This window comes from Cervus canadensis, chromosome 23 (genome assembly GCF_019320065.1).
Source record: "Cervus canadensis isolate Bull #8, Minnesota chromosome 23, ASM1932006v1, whole genome shotgun sequence".
In the NCBI taxonomy this organism is placed as follows: domain Eukaryota; kingdom Metazoa; phylum Chordata; class Mammalia; order Artiodactyla; family Cervidae; genus Cervus; species Cervus canadensis.
This window is the reverse complement of record NC_057408.1, coordinates 12,212,454-12,235,439: the sequence shown is the minus strand read 5'-3', so window position 1 is coordinate 12,235,439 and position 22,986 is coordinate 12,212,454. Positions and strand designations below refer to the sequence as shown.

Here is a 22,986-nt window from a genome sequence, read left to right as displayed (position 1 = left end):
TAAAAATCAAGTATGATATTTTTAAGCAACTGGGTTCTCTTAGTTTTTGGCTCGTTTGTAAATTTATTCTACTTTTTTTTTTTTTGGAGTGTGTGGTGGTATTATTTTGAAAGCTAACCTGCCAACTTAAGCAAATGTGTATACATCTACGGTCTCCATTTCCTTCTCTCTCCACTGGGATCTCATGGGAAGAGTCCTGAGTTCTATGCTGGAGGTAGGCCGTCCCCATCTGGGTTCTTGCCATAACACACAGGACAGACCAGCATTTTCTGCTGGGCAGCGGCTTCCTGCGTATCACGGGAGGAGGGCTGGAGTTCAAAGTCCTTTCCAGCCTGATATGGTGCAGCTCTTTGTCCCACTGTCCTCCTCGGCAGAATTGTACACCTTGAGGCATCCTCCCCCACGCAGCACATCACAGGCAAATGGCTGTGGACGCTGAAAGCGGAGGCGAGTTGGATTTTGAAGCACAGGAAGGAGAGGCTGATTTTGGCTCTAACTGATAAAAGCACCTTGGAAGGGTCCATGGGAAGGGACCTTGGGGATAACTCCTCCCCATGTTACAGCTGAGGAAATTCAGCTCCAGAAAGCACCCAATACCTCTCTGAGCTTGGACGACGGGTTAAAACTCATTTTAGCCGAGTCCTCTTGCTCTGTCAGGCTGGCGCGCCTTTGCTTTTCCACTCTCATTTTCCCGCTTTTATAACAGTGGAGATTGGCTCTTCGGTCATTATGCATGATGTGAGCAACGAGGGGACAGAATTCTTTCAGGCACGCTCAGGAGACAGTGGGCGTGGCCCACGTGTTGAGTATGTGTAGGAGGGCACGTGGAGGCTGAGTGTGGAGCAGCTGTGTTGGTTTTCTATGGTTCTACGCTAGATCCCCACAACGCAGTGGCTTGAATCATCCATTCCTTCGCTCACAGCTCTTTAGATGGGATGTCTGCACAGGGCATGACAGGGTTCTCTGTCAAGGACCTCCCTAAAATCAGGTCCAGCCACTCTGTCATCCAGAGATCAGCAACCTCTTCCAAGCTGAGAGCAGGATCCAGTGCTCTGGGGCCGCAGGACTGAGGTCTCCGTTTCCTTGCTGGCTGTCAGCTGGGGCTGCTCTCTGCTCCCACAGGCCTCTCTCTCTTTCCTTGCCTCATGGTTCCCCCTGTCATCAAAACCAGCAACTGAGAATCTCCCTCCCATCAACCCCTTTCATGCTTCAATCTCTCTGTCCCTGGGAAGAAGCCAGTCCCTTTTAAGGACTAAGGCTTCCCTGGTGGCTCAGCTGGTAAAGAATCTGCCTGCAGTGTGGGAGACCTGGGTTCGATCCCTGGGTTGGGAAGATGCCCTGGAGAAGGGAAAGGCTACCCACTCTAGTATTCTGGCCTAGAGAATGGGGTCTCCATAGACCATGGTTCATGGGGTCTCAAAGAGTCGGACATGACTGAGCGACTTTCACTTCACTTTAAAATAAAAAAACACTTGGCTCCTTGAAAGAAAAGCTATGACCAACCTAGACAACATATGAAAAAGCAGATACGTTACTTTGCCAACAAAGATCCATCTAGTCAAAGCTATGGTTTTTCCTGTAGTCCTGTATGGATGTGAGAGTTGGACTATAAAGAAAGCTGAGCACAGAAGAATTGATGCTTTTTGACTGTGGTGTTGGAGAAGACTCTTGAGAGTCCCTTGGACTGCAAGGAGATCCAATCAGTCCATCCTAAAGGAAATCAGTCCTGAATATTCATTGGAAGGACTGATGTTGAAGCTGAAACTTCAATACTTTGGCCATGTGATGCGAAGAGTTGACTCATTGGAAAAGACCCTGATGCTGGGAAAGATAGAAGACAGGAGGAAAAGGGGATGGACAGAGGAGGAGATGGTTGGATGGCATCACCCACTCAGTGGACATGAGTGTGAGCAAGCTCTGGGAGTTGGTGATGGACAGGGAAGCCCAGAGTGCTGCAGTCCATGGGGTCGCAAAGAGTCGGACACGACTGACTGACTGAATGGAACTGAACTGACTGAACTTGAGACTAACCCAATTAGTTTAGGAACACTCAGATAATCTCCTTATCTTACAGTCAACAGATTTGAACCTTAATTATATCTGTAAAATCCCTTCCCAGCAGTACCGTGATTAGAGTTTGCTTGAATAACTGGGAGAAAGTGTGTGTGTACACAGGGGCAGGGTGCAGGCCATCATAGACTCCTGCCCTTGCAGAGGCTGAGAACAGAGTTTGAAAAGAAAGAACAAAGAAAGAAAGTGATGTCGCTCAGTAGTGTCTGACTCTTTGTGACCGCATGGACTATAGCCTGCCAGGCTCCTCTGCCCATGGGATCTTCCAGGCAAGAATACTGGAGTGAGTTGCCATCTCCAGCGTTTGAAAGGCTTGGAGATACTGTCTTCTCCTGAAGACCTGAAGTATGGATGCACCATGAGGGCTGAGTTTTAGAAGTTTGGAGCCAGGACACATCAAATCAGTAAGGAAACTTAGGACCTGGATTAGTAGGAGTCTTTAGGAAGGACGAGCAAGTTACAAATGAGGGAGATATTCAGTCTGAGAGTTAACTTGCTTTAAGACTGGTGACTAGAATTAGCCAGAGAAAGCTATGCAATCAGGATAATAAGTGGTGGGGTTTGTTTGAGCATCTTTTTTATTTGAATCAGTTCCGTGATCCACAAATTAGCTTGTACAAGAAAAGAAAGTCTTTTTGGTTGTGTCTCGGTATGGGATAAATAGTGAGTTTTCTTACAGGAAAGGTTTCAGGGGGTTAATTTTTAGTCTGGATTTCCTCCTGCAAACATCAAGTTGGAGTTTGGACCAGATCTCTGAAGTTCCTCCCATCTCTGTCAGTCAGCAATTCTGTGAGTCCATTACTAGAGCAAAAATGGAAGGGTTTTCTTTTCATGATAAAAATATCAGTGTTTGCTCCAGATAGGATTGTCTTTACTCATGGGAACTTTACCACCTTTTATCATTTTGTTCCTTTTTTTCTGTTGGCGTAAGTTTGCCTTCAGTCTGATGTAATATATCCCCGCCAGTGAAACCTGCCGAAGGGAGGGGACTGTGTTCTCACTGCTGCTTGGTCAGCTCTGGTTAAACATTTTACCCTCTGGCATGTATGTGTGTTTGTAGAACGACTGGATTTAGCAAGTACATTTGTTACTTCTGGTGTGTGTCTTTCTGGGTGAACAAGCAGATACCAGCCTCGTCTTTAATTAGTATTTGGGAGTGATGAATATTGGCTTAGAGCGAACCATCTGAGTATGTCTGTCCAGGGAGGAGAGTGTAGGGATGGGGCATTTAGCCAGCTTCCTTGGTGGCTCAGATGGTAAAGAATCCGCCTGCAATGAAGAAGACCTGGGTTCGATCCCTGGGCTGGGAAGAGCCTCTGGAGAAGGGAATGGCAGCCCACTCCAGTGGAGAATGCCTGGAGAATCCCCATGGGGATCCCAGGGCATAGGAGCCTGGCGGGCTACAGTCCACGGGGTCGCCAAGAGTCAGACATGACTGAGTGATTAAGCACACAGCCCTTCACCCTGGAGCATCTGCCCTCCCCTGTGGACAGATGGTGTAAAGATCTGCCGGTCTGTGGGCTGCAGCCTGGTCAAACCGTGGTGGAAAATGAAATGCCTTTTCCTGTGAAAATTCGTCTGACCATAGACATATTTTTCATTCTACTTGGAGGTGGAAGAATGAAGAGTCGAAAAACACAAACTCTTGGATAGGCAGAGCTTTTTTAAAAAAATGTGTGTGTGTTTTTTTTTTTTTTAACTGACGTACAAAGATAAGCATATAGCTCAGTAGATTTTCACCAGCTGAATACTCCCTTATCATGAACGCCTGGATTTTTACAAATGCAACATCATACATCCCCTAGACGCCCTTTCCTGTTCCCTCTCTGTCATTGCCCCTCCAGAAGTGACTGCTGCCCTGACTTGGAATAGTGTGGGTTAGCTTTGTCTGCTCGGGTGTTCGTGCAAATGGAATTACGTGGCTATGTACTTGTCGTGTCTGGCTTCTTCCCTCAGCATTGAGAGGTTTGCTTCTGTTGTGAAGCAAGTTGTGACATCAGTGTGGTTTCCCATTATTTAACTTTCAAAATCAAGATATTGAACAGATTGATACATTTTGAGATTTTTTTTTTTTAAATTAGGAGAATATAACTACAGTGAAGAAGGTTCTAGAGGAAAGATAACCTGATATAACCCTTGTAGAAAACAAGTGTGTAATACATGTGACAGCGGGCTTAAAAATTATCAGTGTTGTTAACCTCAGTGCTTTCATTACTAGGAAGCTATCCTTAGAAAATAGGAAAACCTTTATACACGTATAGAATACTTATTACAGTGTTATTTTGGGGAGTAAAAATATTATGGAAAGGCACTTGGGGCCTGTAATAGGAAAGCAGTCACACATTACATTCACAGATTACATTTCTTTAAAATAATGCATAGAAAGAATTTTTAAAGCTGTGATAACATGCTCAAAATACAGTGTTAAAATAATCAGGATATAAATGTATATTTAGCATGCTAGAAACTATTAGAGAAACAGGCATTTCCAAAGGACAGAAGGAAATTATAAAAAGCTATGAATAGTGTTGTTCTTCCTCTGGATGGTGGGGTTATGAGGGTTTTTTTTGTTTTTTCCCTATTCTTGGCCAGTTTTTTTTTTTCCACTTCTAGTTTATATTGTTTATAATTAGAAATAAAAGTTTAAAAACTCTGAACGTTGGCACACTCCTTAAGAATCAGTGATGTGTTTTCTTGGGGATGTTTTGGGCTTTGCAACAGAGTTGGCCCTCTGTGTCCATGATACAGGGTGCCAACTGTATCTACTATAGTCTGCCACATCCTAGAAGGGACCAGAGCATCCATGGCATTTGTTATCTGCGGACATTCCTGGAACCAATCCCCCATAGATCTCAAGGGATAACTGGACATCCTCACCCCCCATGTGAACCACCCTGGTGAACACTTGCTGGCCAGCTCAGCTCTGGTTTTCTCTTTTGCCTCTTCTTTTAGGTCAACTCAACTACCAGGCGGCCTCTCCTGATGAGGGTGCTCTTGTAAGCGCCGCCAGGAACTTCGGCTTTGTCTTCCTCGCCAGGACCCAGAACACGATCACCATCAGTGAGCTGGGCACAGAGAGGACCTACCATGTTCTCGCCCTTTTAGACTTCAACAGTGACCGGAAGCGGATGTCTATAATTGGTAGGTCTCCCTCAGAGTATGTCTGGCAATCTTTCACTGAGATGCTGCCTCTTGCACATTTTATTTAGCAACACCAGGATAAAACAGGCAATGAATGAGCCCCTTGGCTCGTAGAGGACTTCCGCAGACTTGTTGAAACTAGTATTTCCTTGCTTCATTCTACACGATGTCCATCACTCAAAGGGACAAACCGCAGTAGATCTGAACCTTGCATCACGTCTTGAACGATGTGGGCTGTCAGCTGTGAAATCTGCGTGGCAGCTCCGTGGCTGGTAGACCCACAGCATGAGCTTTTCTACCATAAGTTGCTCCACGCATTTCTGCTGGGGCCTTGCGGGATGTCAGGGAAGGGAAAAGAGTAGCAGGAGAGGAGCTCTGAGAACAGCCAGGCCGTGCTTATGAATGAAACTCCTCCCTCCAGCTCAGGCACAACGTAACAGGAACCCAAGTAGAAACAATGGTCACTTCCTGATATTGAAATGTTTTAAATTCATAGTTTGAAATCATTGCAAACTTACAGAAAACTTGCAAGAACGCTTTAAGGAATCCTGTAGTTTCTTCCATGTCCAGTTGTCAGCACTGGTCACAAGTTCTTTGTCATTGTCATTTATGGGTTCTTGTTTTCTGAATCATTTGAGAGTTGATTAAGGGCATTGAGGTCTAATGTCCCTTTCCCCCAAATCCTTAAGTAGGTGTTTCTTAAGATCAAGAAACTTCACTTACTGTTATGTCCAGTATGTTGATCAGAATCAGAAAACTCAGCATTACAGTGTTATTATCTAATCTACAGAGTGCTTTCAAATTTCACCAGGGATTTTCTTTCTGATTCAGGACTCCGCCCAGGATGCCACATTTCATTCAGTGATCATTACTGTGGTCTCCTTTATTCTGTGAGAGTTCCACAACCTGTTTTTGATCTTTTGCACGTTGACATTTTTGAAAAGCACAGGGCTATTACCTTGCGGAGAGTCCCTCAGTTTGGGCCTGTCTGATGTTCCCTCATGACTAGGTGCAGATGGTGCCCTGCCGGCAGAAACGATCCCTAGATTGGTGCCGTGACCTTCCCAGAACAGCATATCAGAAGGGACGTGATTGCAGGTCACATCAGCTTGAATCACTTGGTGAAGTGACATCTATAAGATTTTCCACCATGAGACTGACTTTTTAAATTTTATTTTTTAATTGGCGTATAAGCGGTTTACAACATGGCGTTAGCTTCTGCTGTACAACCGTGTGATTCAGCTACACGCATACACACGTCCCCTCCCTCTCGGCCTCCCTCCCACCCTGCCGTCCCCTCGCTGAGGTCAGCGCAGAGCTGAGGCCCCCGTGCCGTGCAGCAGGTTCCCGCGGGCTGTTCATTGTACCCGTGGTAGGGCGTGCATGTCAGCGCTGCTCCCAGCCCATCCCACCCTCTCCTCCCCTCCTCCACCACGTCCACAGGCCCATTCCATCTGCAGGACAGGAACTGAGATTGACTTTTTAACCAGTGTATAGGTTTAACTGCTTCCTGATTTAGTCATTTTTTTACTGATACTATTACTGAGTTAAATGATTAGTCTCATTTTACTGAGTGCTTCCTGTGGGCCTAACACTGATCTGGGCTGATGATCATGCCTGGCGACTACCTTAGAGAACTTAAAATCTAGTTAGTGGTGAGACACGTGATGCAATTACAGTACTTCGGAGATCAAAAAAGCCAAGAAAATGGTCATAAGGAGTCGTGTTAATGACCTGAGAATTAAAGGCAGTGAGTGTTGTGGATTTATAGATAAGAAGGATTTCTGTTGACTGGCATGGACAAAGTAGTCTATATGGAGAAAACCAACACGCAGTACTGCTGCTGCTGCTAAGTCGCTTCAGTCGTGTCCGACTCTGTGTGACCCCATGGACGGCAGCCCACCAGGCTCCCCCGTCCCTGGGATTCTCCAGGCAAGAACACTGGAGTGGGTTGCCATTTCCTTCTCCAGTGCATGAAAGTGAAAAGTGAAAGTGAAGTTGCTCAGTCGTGTCCGACTCTCCGCGACCCCATGGACTGCAGCCTACCGGGCTCTTCCGTCCATGGGATTCTCCAGACAAGAGTACTGGAGTGGGTGCCGTTGCCTTCTCCAACACACAGTAGGGAGCCAACAAATATTTGCTGAAAGAATAAGCAAGCGTATGGAAAACTGAGCTGACTAAAGGAATCTTTTCATATTTCACTACTACATTCTATGTAGGCTTACCAGTGTTGAGGGCAACATTTTTCTAGGTCCGTTGCTTATTTTAAACTAATTAGGAATGATTAGCACTGTAACCCTTCAGAAGATTAACTGTATAGTTTTAAGAAATCAAACATTAACTTGATTATTGGCTTTTCCTTCTCCTGCTACTAGTAAGAACCCCGGAAGGCAATATCAGGCTTTACTGTAAGGGTGCCGACATTGTGATTTATGAACGGTTACATCGAATGAATCCTACGAAACAGGAAACGCAGGATGCCCTGGATGTAAGTCTCACTTCCACTCTTTTTTATGCCATGGATTCCAGACTTATTTTCTGGTACTATCTCTGAAGCTGGAGTGAAAGCTCTGTGCTACCTGTCGACCCTTCTGTTGTCTAGGTGTGGTTGAGTGGAAAGAGCACCCAAGTAGGAATACGGCAGGCTGGTTCTGATCCTGCCACAGAGGCTGACTTCCTAGGAAGCGAGCTCGGTGCATCTAGGTCGGCAGGACCTGCAGGACTGACCCAGGAGAAAGGCTGGTCTTTCTTCCAGGGACCTTCAGCGAGTGACATAACCATCCTGTGTTCTAGTCTCAGCATCTGTGTGGCCTCCAAGAATTCCAGTGTCCTACGTACAGTGAAGTCAAGAGAACATTCCTATAGGATGGGGCATGAGAAAGCAGTGCACGGGATAATCGATGTCTTTGTTAGAGAATCAGTTTGGTCTTCGTTACTTCAGACTTGCTATTTTAGGGGATGATGTGGTCGCAAGAGTCAGACAGGGGTGAGCAACTAAGCATGCACACATGTGCTAGGTTCAGTGATATTGCGGTTTTTCAGAATGCTTCTGGAAATCTGAGAAGTGTATACCCACCCTCATATTGTTTTGTTTTTATATCATGGTGGCAGTGAAGCCTGGAGGATGAATCTTTAATTGCCTGCATGAACTATCCCCGCATGGGGATAGTTGCACAGTGCCCAGCACTTAGTCGGCGCTCAATAAAGAGGTCTTTTTTCCCTCCACTTGAAGCATCTGAGTTTGCAGGCCAAAGCTCCTTCAGAAAAAGTCTGATGAATATGTTGTTTACTAAGTGGGGTCACATTTTAAGGTTATATATGTGTTGCTGAAGCAGTTACAGTGGATAACTCCTCATTAGAATTTGAACAAGGGCAGTCTAATCAAATACATGCAGAACTTGCCAAAGAGTCTTTGAAAGCAAACCCTCACTTGGGTGAACCAGTTCTGCTATTTTGACTAGACAAGATGTGATTGTGAAGTAATGAAACATTTTTACTGGTTCACATTTAAGCTATTTAAAATGGCTTTAAATCTATTCGCCATGATTAAAATTTACAGACTGTTTTTCATGAAAATGTTTTATCTCAGCTTTAATAGTGTCTCGTGTCTTTCAGAATTGGTTTGAGGGAATAATGCTTGGTTGAGAGTTCATAGTCTTTGAACGTTTATGGGAACAAACTGTAAAGTTGTCAGGTCTGGTTTACAAAACCTTTATACCACAAGGCACCATCCTTGGTCTCTTATTTTCTTAGTTGTTAAGGGTATTTTGTTCATTCTCATGATTTGATTTAGAAGAAAGTTATACTTTTGCCCTTAATTAGGGAACTACAAATAAACAGTCCTAAGATTTTGAGAATACTTAGGAAAACAAAGTATTAATATTTGTTTACTCTCCTCTATGGAATGTATGTGTACAGAATCATTTCACAGTCTCTTTTTAAATTATCTTATTGTATTACTGCAAAATGAGATTTCAAACTTACATAAAAATAACTGTTCTTTGGGTGGTTGGATTGTCTTTTAAATTAACAGATCTTTGCAAGTGAGACGCTTAGAACACTGTGCCTTTGCTATAAGGAAATTGAAGAAAAAGAATTTGAAGAATGGAATAAAAAGTTTATGGCTGCCAGTGTAGCCTCAACCAACCGGGACGAAGCTCTGGATAAAGTATATGAGGAGATTGAAAAAGATTTAATTGTGAGTTTTAACCTTTGTAAATTTTCCCTTGATATTCTGAACAGAATTGGAAATCTTACTAAGTTTTATTACATTTTTGATCTCACTCTTGAAATACAATTCAAACTGTAGTATTTGAAACTGGTACAGTGGAACTCTGTCATTTGAATTTTTTTCAGCAAGCAAAATAGCAGTGGCCATTATGAGAAACCAAAAGACAGAAAACACTATGAGATTCTGATTCTATTATTTTTACATCACTTATTACAATTCATTTTATACAATAATAAGCCAGCATATACTTATTATACTCTGAGAATTACTGAGATGATTTTTTTGTGCAAAATCTTGAAATAAGAAAAATACACCACTCATAGAGACTTTCCAAAGTTTAATACTTATTGTTTGTAGAGTTTTGATGGAAAGGAAATGTTCAACAGATAGTGAGAGTTGACTTTTAGCAAAAGAAACTGGTTTGTATCCATGTAAAGTAGTATACACACAACAAAATTATATATTTTTAATGTCCTTGATTGGTACTTCCATTTTTGCCTTGGTGAATTACTGTATGGAAAAAGACTTTGGCCGCTTGGTTTTGGTGCATGTGGGACACGGCAGCCTTCCCAGTTAATGCTGGCCGCTGGCCCCTGTGGTGCAGCGGCTGGGGTGTACTTAGCCCATCTGCTTTTTACAGCTTGGCAGACTGCAAATACAGAACATTTTTGGCTGATTTGCTAATTCCTTTCTGTGAATGTACATTCCAGCTATTAGGAGCAACAGCTATTGAAGACAAGCTACAAGATGGAGTCCCAGAGACCATTTCAAAACTTTCAAAAGCTGACATTAAGATCTGGGTGCTCACTGGAGACAAAAAGGGTAAGTCAGTTTACAGGGAAGCGTTATCTGTTAATTCACAAATAGCCACAGCTCCTGTCTCCCCTGCCCAAGGTGACCTTCTCAGACTTCCCATCCTGCACAGGCACTGTCTATTTCTCTGGGGCAGAGATGCTTTCCCTGAGAAATCCTGTGTTACTCCAGCCCACCCTGACTGCCTCCTTCCCGAAACTCCCTTGGTGGCAGAATTTACTCCTTGTAACTGAGCTCCTATTTATGTCCTACTGGCTGTGTTCAGTCTTATCTCTCTGTCCAACGTGGGCTCCTGTCCTAAAAGGCCAGCCCTCTGGTCCCTTCTGTCTTCCCCAGCACTTTACCATCTGTTGGGCAGAGAGCAGAAGAGCATAACATACTGAATAGCAGCTTTGGTTTTCTTACCTCTTTTATTGCTTGAAAATTGTCATTTTATCCCCACGGGAAGATTCTAATGTTTAAATTCAGAGCTCAACAAGGAGTTGAATGTTGTGTTATGTTTCTGTTGCTTTTTTACTCCAGAAGCCTTCCATGGGAAACTAGATCATTTGTTTTACCCTGACATTGTTGATGGATTACACACTCAGATAAGCTAAGGAATTAAGTCCCGACCTCAAACAAGTGGTGGGGGTGGTGAAAAAGGGGAGAAAATGTCCAGGAGCCACGTGTGAGGGTTTGTGGAAATGGTTATCCTTCCCACCTTGTGTGTGTATCACTCACTCAGTCATGTTCGACTCTGCGACCCCATGGACTGTAGCCCACCAGACTCCTCTTTCCATGGAATTCCCCAGGCGAGAATACTGGAGTGGGTTGCCATTCCTTTCTCGACCCAGATTAAACCACATGAATTAGATGTGTTCAGTATTTCAATGAACATTGATTTTATTAAATAACCAGCTTACACATTTGATATTATAGCATATTTCATTATTAAAAACGTTTTGACCAGACTATGACTTATTAGACCTATTACAGAGAAAAGGATTTTTTTCCTTTAGTGATGTCTAGACATTGCTACCAAAAAAATCAAAAAGTGTATTTGATTGAATCTGGTTGTCCTATTAATTGAAAAAATCGTTACTAGATGAAGGCCATTATTAAATTCATCAGTAGGAATGACATTTGACTTTTTTTTTTCTATTGTAGAAACTGCTGAAAATATAGGATTTGCCTGTGAACTTCTTACTGAAGATACCACTATCTGCTACGGGGAAGATATCAGGTGAGTAAAGGGCCTGCAGTGTGAGAATATGTAACATCTCATTTTTATAAAAACAAGACTGGACAGTAGACACAGACAGAGAGATGGAGCTAGAACGTGTCACCTGCGACAGTCTCCTCAAGTCTAAGTGAAACAGGAGACAGCAGGCAGCTCCAAGTCACCACACTTCAACCTGTTGTAGAGAAACTTGAGGCCTGCCTTGCCCCTTCAGGGGCTGTTTTTCTGTATCCCTTGGAAGCCCTCAGCGCTTGCCTGCTGAAAAAGGAAGTGGGCTTGAGACATCACTGACTAATTATGAATTAGATTTCATATTTTGTCTCTCCCAGCCTTTAGTGATTTGTCTTGATTACTCCTTATTTTCAACTTGAAAATGAGAAGTTAATGTGGAAAAAGAACAATAGCTACCGCATCTCCGCATGCAGTGGTTCTCAAGCAGGGTGGGGGAGGCGGGGCCTCTGCCTTCTGGGGAACATCTGGCAATGTCTGAAGATGTCTTTGGTTGTCGAAGTGGGGAAGTTGGGGTGCTCCTGGCTTCTAGTGGGTAGTGGCCAGGGGTGCTGCAAAACAGCCTACAGTACCTATAACTGCCACATATAACAAAGAATCAGTACCGCCAAGGTTGAGAAACCCATCCTTGAAGGTGAAGACTAAAGGCTCTATGTGTGTAAGATGGAAAATCCTGGCTGAGAGTTAGGAGACCTGAGTCCTCATTGCGTTTTCCCCATCAGCTTGTTGCAGGCAAATCACATTATCTGTCTCGGACTTAATTTCCTTGTTTGTTAACATGAAGAGATTGGGTATTTACAGTCCTTTTTACTCCAGAATTCCATGACTCATTTTTATATCACATGAGTGAGCTGTACGTGGTCTTCTCAATAATTTGTTAATATAAAGCATGCAGAATAACTCAAGGGCAGACATAACTTTATGTGGAAATAAGTTGGTTTTTTTTTTCTGCCCAACAGTGGTCACTAATGTTTATAGCACACTAGGGTTCACCCCAATATACTATAATTCTGATTAAGGTTGCCTTCCTTCTGTTGCTTGTGAACACATTTTCAACTGTATCTTATTTTAGCCACCTTTGGCAAATAATAAAGTACCCAGAACATGGTGCCTCCATGGTAGAGGACATCAAGGCTTAGTAACATGTCACTTGATTTAAAAAATGGGCAAAAGACTTGAATAGATATTTCTCCAAAGAGACATATAAATGGCCAATAAGCATATGAAATAATGCTCAACATCACTAATCACTAAAGAAATGCAAATTAAAACCACAGTTTCACCTAATATTGATTTAGGATGACTACTATTTTAAAAACACAGAAAATAGTGTTTGTACAAGTATATGGAAAATTGGAACCTTTGTGCACTGCTGGTGAATATAAAATGGTGCAGTCACTATGGAAAGCAGTATGATGATTCCTCAAACATTGTAAAATAGAATTATCATGATCCAGCAGTCCCACTTCTATATATATACCCCAACGGATGAAAAGCAGGAACTTGAACAGATAGCTGCACACCCATGTTCACAGTGGCATTAATCACAATAGCCAAGAGGTAGAAGCAACTCAAGGGTTCACTGACAGATGAATGGACAAACAAATGTGGTATATCCATACAGTGAATATTGGGGATTCTTTCGTGGCTCAGACAGTAAAGGATCTGCCTACAATGCAGGATATTATTCAGCTTTAAAAAGGAAGCAAGTTTTGACATATGCTACAACATGAATGAACCTTGAGAACAGTGAAATGAGCCACTATTAAGTGAAATAAGCCAATTACGAAAAGGCATGTACTGTATGATTCCATTATGTGAGTTATCTGGGGCAGTCACATTCATAGAAACAGAAAGTGAAGTGGTGGTTACCAGGAGCTGGGGGAAGGGGAAATGTGGAGTTGTTATTTAATAAGTATGGAGTTTCATTTTGAAAAATGACAAAGTTCTGGAGATTAGCAATGTGAATATACATAATACTATTGAACTGTATACTCATATAGTTAAAGATGATAACTTTTATGCTACTGTGTTTTTTATTGTTATTTTTAAAAGATTATATGTCAAAATTATCTCCCAGTCAAGGGTGTGTTCATGGTCTTATACATACTTAAATTTTCCCCCAGCGCTCTTCTTCATACAAGGATGGAAAACCAGAGGAATAGAGGGGGAGTCTATGCAAAATTCGTACCCCAAGTGTATGAACCTTTCTTTCCATCTGGTGGAAATCGTGCCTTAATAATCACTGGTTCTTGGTTGGTACGTATCATTAGCTTCTCTCCCTTTGGCTCGAACTAAAGCAGGTCATTCTGAACCAATTTTAGACAGTTTCATATTAATTACCAATGTTAAAATCTGTTAGCCTATAAATGAGAGGACGATTTCCTAAGCCTGAGAGTTAATATTATATGATACATAAAGTAAGTGATACATATAATAATATATGATATACATAATATTGTGATATGTATATGCTACATATAATATGATCATAATATATGTAATATTATATGATATAAACTGGTAGCAGTGGTTACTACTAGTTTGTCAACAGAAAATTTTAATCTTCTTCACTGTACATTTAAAAGCTTTCTATAATTTTATAGTAAATATTTTATAATCAGAACAATATCATCAGTGACACAGCCCCCAAATTATCCCTCAGAAGGTTAAAATCTTGGGACTGGCACTCTTGATATGAAACCTCAAACAGACTGTAATCCTTTCCCCTCCTTAATTTCACAGAATGAAATCCTTCTCGAGAAGAAGTCCAAGAGAAGCAAGATTCTGAAGCTGAAGTTCCCCCGGACGGAGGAGGAGAGGCGCCTACGGACTCAGAGCATGCGGAGGCTGGAGGTGAAGAAGGAGCAGCAGCAGCAGAACTTCGTGGACCTGGCCTGCGAGTGCAGCGCGGTCATCTGCTGCCGCGTCACCCCCAAGCAGAAGGCCATGGTGGTGGACCTGGTGAAGCGCTACAAGAAGGCCATCACGCTGGCCATCGGGGACGGCGCCAACGACGTCAACATGATCAAAAGTGAGTCTCGCCCACAGGCCAGGGCCGCCAGCTGCCAGAGGGGAAACGGCGGGACCCTTTTGGGGGTAGTCCTTCACTGCTTGGGCTCTCATGAAGCAGACCTTGGGCAAAGGCACTTGCCTGTGATGACGACACCCGTGACCCCGCCCTCAGGAAGCTTCCAGTCCTTCTAGGAGGAGGGTGCAGCAGGCATGACTATGCCACGCATGGTGCCAAGTTTCAGGTTGGCCAAACGGGCCAAAAATCTTGATCAGATTTTTCCATAACGTCTAATGGAAAAACCCACACAAACTTTTTAGCTGACCCAGTAGGAGATGAGTCTCATGTGGATGACCTTATCCTTGTTTCCTTCTATTGCACATGTTTGGATTTGGCTTTTTATTTTCTCTTGCTGCTTCTCCTCCTGTATTTCTTTAGGGTTTATTGAAAACCCTACCATATAATAAGTTTTGCAAAAATCTATGCTGAGCTTGGCATAAACTGTTGAATTGTTATTTGTTTGGGGAATATTACTCTCCCACACCTAAGCATTGTTTTCTGGGGCTTTCTTCCTGCTGTTGGTAAATTGTTGAACTTCACCATTGGGTGACCTCGTGTGAGCTCAGAGTAGCACACTTGGCATTGAAGCAAAGTTCCAATGTGGCCACAACATTCTCCTGACCTCCCAAGGTCTTTTTGCTTGTTGGAGGACCCTAGGTACCCACAAATGAAAGGATTGGGTCCTATCTTGTAGAAATACAGTTTTGCTGGTATTAAAGCATTCGGAACCAAATCTGTATCAGTATGTCTGAATCCTGGTCCTTTTGTTTCCCTGTAGAACTTGTAAAGGGTATCTTGTAATGAAAATGCCTGAACTAATGAGATCTGAATACTTGCCTTCATCCTAATACCAACATGCTGTGTCACCCTGGGCTCACGCTCAGGCGTCAGCTTTCTCATTTGAGAACAAGAAAATTGTCTCTGATGTCATCTCTGGCTTTGTGATATTATTCTTAAGATGAACAATCCATGGCACGTATGCACATGTCCTGTAGGTGCTGGGTAGCTTAGACGGATTATGTATATAACTAGACTTTGAATTCAACCTATTTTCTAACTCATGTGTCTCTTTCTTTCCTTAGAGTTTCTTCCTCCTCCTCCTTGATATATACTAAGAATATTCCAACTTTATCTTCCTCAACAGGACTCGGCTCTGTAATGTACGTCTTCTTGCTTCTTTACCCCGTGTATGTCTGTGGCCTCTACCGGTTTAATTTCTCCGCAGTTTTGCACACGCTCATCCTGCCATGCGAATGGCATTTCTTGCTCTGAATCAGATATTTCTTTCCTCTGCAGCCAGTTCTAGTTTATTTTCCATTATGTACCTTAACATAAATGCCTCTGCCAAAAAAGCAAGTAACTCAAACATGATTTTTCTTCAGTTATAACGAAGACTTCTAGATACTGGAGAAAGGGGGGTTCCCTTACAGACTTACCATCTGACTATGTGAAAGACTTGAAGACTCTTGTTGCTCTGGGCTCACTAGTTGATAGCAAAAGGGATCACAGAGTCAGCATACATGAATCTCCTAGAGACTGTTTTTTCTTAAGTGGTTTTAAGCATTTTATTACGCTGTGTTATATGGTAGATGCTTTTATATATAATGTAGGAGGCATCCTTTTGGGATGAAAATCAGAGAATCTCAGGTCTCCTTGGAAGCACGTAGCTTAATCCAAGTATTGTTAAGCACCTTTTGAACTTTGTGAAAACTGTTGTTTTACCTGCATCAGGAACAATACACAGAAATCATTGTTTGTGAAGTACAGTGGGATCTGTGTCTAAAAAATCTGACCATTTCCTAACTTGTTTCATGGTTAGTGGTGTAGTCAGTAGAAGTGGAAGGAATTGCAGTCCACCAGTTTGCCCCTAGTAAGGACCCAGCGACCCTGAGAGGCTGCCCTCGTCCTCCTTTGTGCCTGAAGATGGCTGGTAGGTGGAGTTTTACTTGGCTGAAACCCTGAGAATGAACAAGAGGCATTAAAGTGGCAGGAAGAAACTATCAGTTTGTTAGGGAATTATGAAGCAGTCTACTTGGAAGGCATTTAAAATCACATCTGAAACTTCAGGAAAATCTACGTGTCTATATTTAGGTTTCAGGAAAACACAAGCAGTGTGGTCTTATAAAGTCCATCTGTTTAGTTGCCTTGAGTCACCCTGTGAACTGGGGCAATGTTCACTTCACATACTGTCCTTGGTCTGCACCGCAGAGGCTGGCCTGGATGTCACAGCCTAGCACAGGGGCTCAGGGGCTCCTCAACCTTGGCTCTGAAAGAATCGCAACATTTCCGTTACTTGCTCAGGAAAGAAGGCCACCGTTTGGTAGGAAAGAGCAGTCTGGCAACCATGACTGGTCATTAAGAACTATTTATGTGTTTAGAAAGAGGTCATAAATATTGATTGAGATGCAGTTTATTCTATTTTTTTTTTTTAGAGTTGCAGAGTGTTATTTAAAAACAGGTTTCCGACAAGTCACTGTGTTAACGTCTTGAATTTGTCAGACCTTATATTCTGCAACTGGGGCAGGGGTTTTGGAGCTTTTAGTTGGAAACTCTGCTGAACTGGCAGACACTTCTCAGGGTCTGAGCAACCGTAGACTGTGTTCTCTGACACATGTTCTCAAAATGATCTCACTATTGGTCTTCCATGACTTTTAAGACCTAGATTAAACTCATAATTCTCTAAGTGGAACATATAATTTAATGACTATTGGAAAGATGGATAAAATTGGAACTATTATTTTTATCCATTCTGGAAACCTTCCTCCCCTTAAAACAACTGGCCCCCCCTCAGGTCTCAGTGGGCCATGAATAAGCCTTTGAAAGTTTAATCGTATCTAAGTTAAAACACTTTTGATCGCAAGTCTTGGAGAACAATTAAAGTTAGCATACAAGAAAAAGAAACCTAATTTAAAAAGCTACAAATATGTGCTGCTCAAGGAGCCAGGCCTCTGGATAATGCTAGAACCAAGAAGCAGTACCAAGAACCCAGAGTCTGTCTCTCTCATCCTTTCTCTAGATTACTCTATTTCTCAGTGCCTCAGAAAGAAGTATATCCATCCCACAACTCAAGAATTTACATGCCAACATTCCAGACCAACACACCCAAATCCTAATTCCAAAACACCAAGAGAGAGACTGAGGGAAACAAATCCCTATGGGTACTCTAAGTGGGAAGTGATTAATACAGGGGGTCAGGTGCTCATAGAAATTCTGGATGGACCGAGGAAGGTTGGTTCTGGGTGGTTTCTCCAAGTCCGGGTCACTTGCCAGAGGAGTTTTTAGAGTTGAGGCTCCTCTGAAGAGCTGTCCAGTCGAAAAGCCATTGCAGTTGTTTATCAGCATCCAGGCAGCTGGAGAATGGATATACAGAGTCTGCTGCAGGAATGCCAAACAGGAAAGGGATGCTGGGCTCCCATCTACTTCTGCTTCCAAGTCACAAGTGAGTCCAAACAAGTGGAACCTAATTCACGAAGAGGACCTAGCTGCAAGAGAGTCTGAGCAATGTAGGGGTTTTATTTGCTTTCCCACCTCTCTAATTAGAGTAAAATTTTAGAATGAAGGATGAGAGCCAATTCATAGTAACTACCACAGATTACATATCTGCCCACAGCTGACTCAGCTGTGGCCAGGGAGGCAGGGAGATACGGTATATAAATGGGTGCTTAGGGCTTGCCCTGTGGCTGGGAAGGATGGCTTATGAGCTGGGCAGATAATCCAAATGGAGTTCATCACCCATTGAGATCCTTACACAAATATTTATGGAGGCCCAACCGTGTGCTCCGTATAGCAACCTGTACCTGTGACTTCTTTGTTCAGAAGCTGGGGTAGAGGATTGTGAGCAATAGCTTTCACATTTATTGGTTCATAAATGTCAGGTTTTTTTTTTTTTTGTATTGCCATAGAAACATTTTTATCGTCTCAATGTTTTGGTTTAAAATAAGCGTACGATTCACAGTGTCTGCTTCCTCACCCCATAGCTGCCCACATCGGTGTTGGGATAAGTGGACAAGAAGGCATGCAAGCTGTCATGTCCAGTGACTACTCCTTTGCACAGTTCAGACACCTGCAGAGACTGCTCCTGGTACATGGCCGGTGGTCTTACATAAGGATGTGCAAGTTCCTGCGATACTTCTTTTATAAAAACTTTGCATTTACTTTGGTTCATTTCTGGTACTCCTTCTTCAATGGGTACTCTGCACAGGTAATATACCACCACCGTCATTATTAGTAAATGAGTAATGCTCTTCTCTTACATGAATAAAACTACTTCTGAAAAAAAAAATTTCTATTTTTCCCTTCCGTGTTCACAGTTTTGATGCTGTGTCTCTTAGTAACTGAGACATAGATCAATTAAGTTTATGAATTTTCTAAAATGTTTCTGGTGCTTTGAACTTACTTTGCCTTTAAAAAAGGCAGGATTTGTTCCTGGCCTGTTGACTTCGTGTGTCTTTGCCTTCACCTTAGATTTTTTTTTCCCAAGTCATCTTACCTTTAAGAAATTGTTCAGCTTTTGAACAAACTCTTCAGATTTAAGTATAAAATTATATTGTGACTAAAGGGATTATATAAATTTCAGGTGATCATAGACCCATTATGTCTCCATTGCTGTTGGTTTTTAAATTTTTATCTTTTGCTGAAATAGGAGTAGGAACATATCTAACATGTCAAATTGGCGATATGGCAGAAAAATGCCATTAGTAAAATATGAACCTAAGCCAATGCCCGTGCTTGTCCAAACCTCTTTGATGCTATGCCACAGACAACTGGCACAAGAGGAGGGCCGATGTAGAAACTGGGCCAGGAGGTCTTGAGCAAGACTGGATCCTTCTTCCTGCTTCTGTGCAGGACTGTGCATCAATGCTGGTGCCAAGTCAGCCCGTTTCCTCAACCCATCCTGATCCTCCCCCCACCCCCCGAGGACTCGTGTGTGCACAGTCTTGCTTATCCCTTTCAGAAGCCTCTTTCTTATATTCAAAATGTTTTAGATAATGTTTAACTGGAAATGCTGGACCAGCAAGATAAAAGCAAATCTGAATGGTACATATGTACTTTTGAGCCAGCTGGATGTAATCTCATTCATTAATAAAAGAGGATGAACACGGATATGTTTTCCAGCATTTTTCAAATAGACCAGATTCTCTTCCCCGCTTATTTGAGGAGGGAGAGGACTGTGAGAAGCCCTTTGATTCTGCCCACTCTATAAAAACAAACTCATGCCTACTGCGGGCATAGCTGATGGGGGAGGCGGGCGTCCTCTCCCTGGGGATGTCCTTGCTTTGAGAGGGCAGGTGCATGTGTGTTGACTAGCCTGGCAATGTTTCTTGGTTGGTGACACAGACCCTGTCATCTCCTCACAGACCGCGTACGAGGACTGGTTCATCACCCTCTACAACGTGCTCTACTCCAGCCTGCCCGTGCTCCTCATGGGGCTGCTCGACCAGGTAGGACCCCGGTGTGGACAGGGGTGCTCTGCACAGGCTGAGCGCCTGTATCAAAGCACATATTTCAGTGTCTTCTCTTGGTTTTCACTTCTTTCTGAGTGAGCCCTATTAAATTTCTGCTGTCAGGCAACAACTGTTGTGCTTCTGGTTTTATAGTAAGAAAAGAAGATTTCTGTGCCTGGGTTGAATCCATCAATAAGAGAGTTTGTTATCCTCATTTTGGATGCTGAGGTTTTCTTGTTAGATACCTAACAATATAGTATGTCTCTATGATAATGACTTATACATTTTTAAAGTTACATTACTTGTAACTTTACATGTAATGCAAGTTACATTACATTTTTAGTTACATTAAATTATTTTAATACCTCCCCAAACTTCTTGGTTTAATTAAATCTACATTCTATCTAGTTGCAATTTTTATAGAAGCTGCTTTAAAGAATAAAAAGAATAATCTGGAATTAGCTCGTCATGAATGTGAAAATGCTTTCTCAAAGAATGAGAAACAATAATCTCTCAGGAGGTAAAAATAGGCTTCCTATACTTTTTTTAAACATTACTAATTTGCTTTCTGTAAGTAGAAAATAGTAGTTTACCTAGTCTCTCAAAATTAAATATCAAGTAGTGGTGGGCTACTTCCCTAGTGGCTCAGATGGTAAAGAATCTGCCTGCAATGTGGGAGACCTGGAATCAATTCCTGGGTCGGGAAGATCCCCTGGAGAAGGGAAAGGCTACCCACGCCAGTATTCTTGCCTGGAAAACTCCATGGACAGAGGAGCCTGGCGGCTACAGTCCATGGGGTCGCAGAGTTGGACACAACTGAATCAACTTAGCACAGTATTGAAGCTGCTGTCTGCACAATGAAATTATTCAGGATTTCTCTTTGGTTTCTGCCTTCCTGAAAACTTAACAAGTCGCAATTCTTTGTGAGGTACAAGTTGTAACGAATGTATCCGAGTTCTTGGATCCTGGCGGGCAGTACACTCAACTCCAGTGTTTTCCCCTCAAGGACGTGAGTGACAAGCTGAGCCTCCGCTTCCCGGGCTTATACGTGGTGGGACAGAGAGACCTGCTCTTCAACTACAGGAGATTCTTTGTCAGCTTGCTGCACGGGGCTTTAACGTCACTGGTCCTCTTCTTCATACCTTACGGAGCCTACACGCAGACCATGGGGCAGGACGGAGAGGCGCCCTCGGACTATCAGTCTTTCGCGGTTACGATCGCCTCTGCTCTCATAATAACAGTCAACTTCCAGGTATGTGGCTTTAGCTGACCGTGTCCAGTGCCCGCTGCATCCATTTCTGTGCGCAGACCAGCAGGCACATCTGCCTGGCTCCCACTCTCCCTCCAGCTGAGCCTCTGCCGCTCTGCAAGTATGAATGGATGCTATTTTCATCTCTTGCAACAAACGTATTTCCCATTTCTTGCCTGAGCCAAGAGCAGCTTCTGATTGTTCAGAAGCCAAATCATGCCTAAATTGCTGAATTCTATTTTCAGAATCCTTAGATCCTTTATTTCTTGCTAACTCCCCAAAATGAATGCTCTGTTTTTCTCTGGTTTCCCAACAGATTGGCTTGGATACTTCTTATTGGACTTTTGTGAATGCTTTTTCAATTTTTGGAAGCATTGCACTTTATTTTGGCATCATGTTTGACTTTCATAGTGCTGGGATACATGTTCTTTTTCCATCTTCATTTCAATTTACAGGTTGGTATTTTCTAAATTCCAAAAATAAATGAATAGAAAAATGTCATTAATTTAGATTCTGACATAACTTCAGGGTAAGTAAAAACACAAAGTGTGAATTACTGTGAGTGAAAATTAATGTCCTGAGTAGAGACTGAATGGTGGTTAGTGGGTTGGAAGCAGGGTAACATGATGGGGGGAAAGCAAATTAAATAACTTTAAGCTATAACTGTGCTTTTTATTTCTTCCATAAAATCTAATATTGGAAGGTTACTGGGAAACTAGGGATACATGTTTCCCAATATAGTACGATAGTTTAATCTTTCTAAAACACTACCTAGAAATACATAATAAAATTTGGGGTACATTTTGATTTAGTTATTTCCACATGAGGAATATACCCTAAGATGAAACACACCAAATTTTGGAAAGGTAATCTGTAAAAAGATTGTATCACTACAATACTTCTGTCTTTTAAAAACTGGAAATAACCCAAAGACATAAGAGTATCAAATTAGCAAAAGAAATTATAATGGAATTCTAGAACTTAAAAGTGGATTGTTAGAGAGGGAGGTGGGAGGGGGGTTCAGGATGGGGAACACATGTAAGTCCATGGCTGATTCATGTCAATGTATGGCAAAAACCACTACAATATTGTAAAGTAATTAGCCTCCAACTAATAAAAATAAATGGGGGAAAAAAAGTGGATTGTATCATCAGAAATATGCACACAGAGCAGTAAGTAAACTTATAAAAAACAGTAGTTTACAGATGTATATAATATGACAAACGGACAAATGTTAGAATGAACTAATATCATAAAATTTATAGCATAAATTAGAATTTATGAACTTACTATGGATGTGTAGCTTGGATTCAAAATGGAAAAAAAAATGCCCCATAAACTTGTTTCCCTGTAAAAGAATTTTTTTTTAATGACCAGTTGTTTGGTTATAAAAGGCAGTAGCTGTGGTAAGAATCTACCTGCAATGCAGGAGATGCAGGAAATGTGGGTTCAGTCCTTGGGTCTGCAAGTTCCCCTGGAGGAGGGCATGGCAATTCACTCTAGTATTTTTGCCTGGAATATTCCAGGGACAGAGCAGCCTGGCAGGCTACAGTACATGGGGTCACAAAGAGTTGGACACAACTGAGCACATATGTGGTAATAACCCTTTTCTAATTGGAATTGAGCTCATTTTTTTTTTTTTTTGTCTGTGTTCTTCCTTACTGTGACTGTGTTTTAAAATTTTAGTACTCAGTTACTTAGGGTATTCCCATAGGGAGTGTTTTTTAAACCCATACA

The 22,986-nt window shown here is 42.3% G+C and overlaps 1 protein-coding gene across 4 annotated transcripts in view; it reads left to right on the top strand.

The window, feature by feature from the left end:
- ATP8B1 (ATPase phospholipid transporting 8B1) overlaps positions 1 to 22,986 on the top strand; it is a 147,719-nt gene that overhangs the window by 120,638 nt on the left and 4,095 nt on the right. For all 4 annotated transcript variants that reach the window (XM_043443837.1, XM_043443838.1, XM_043443836.1 and 1 more), the window contains 11 exons: positions 5,023 to 5,211; positions 7,587 to 7,699; positions 9,245 to 9,409; positions 10,153 to 10,264; positions 11,402 to 11,477; positions 13,610 to 13,742; positions 14,229 to 14,517; positions 18,534 to 18,757; positions 19,914 to 19,997; positions 21,007 to 21,252; positions 21,566 to 21,704. In XM_043443837.1, the coding sequence (XP_043299772.1) occupies positions 5,023 to 5,211; positions 7,587 to 7,699; positions 9,245 to 9,409; positions 10,153 to 10,264; positions 11,402 to 11,477; positions 13,610 to 13,742; positions 14,229 to 14,517; positions 18,534 to 18,757; positions 19,914 to 19,997; positions 21,007 to 21,252; positions 21,566 to 21,704 (1,770 nt within the window). The remainder of the gene's footprint in view (positions 1 to 5,022; positions 5,212 to 7,586; positions 7,700 to 9,244; positions 9,410 to 10,152; positions 10,265 to 11,401; positions 11,478 to 13,609; positions 13,743 to 14,228; positions 14,518 to 18,533; positions 18,758 to 19,913; positions 19,998 to 21,006; positions 21,253 to 21,565; positions 21,705 to 22,986) is intronic.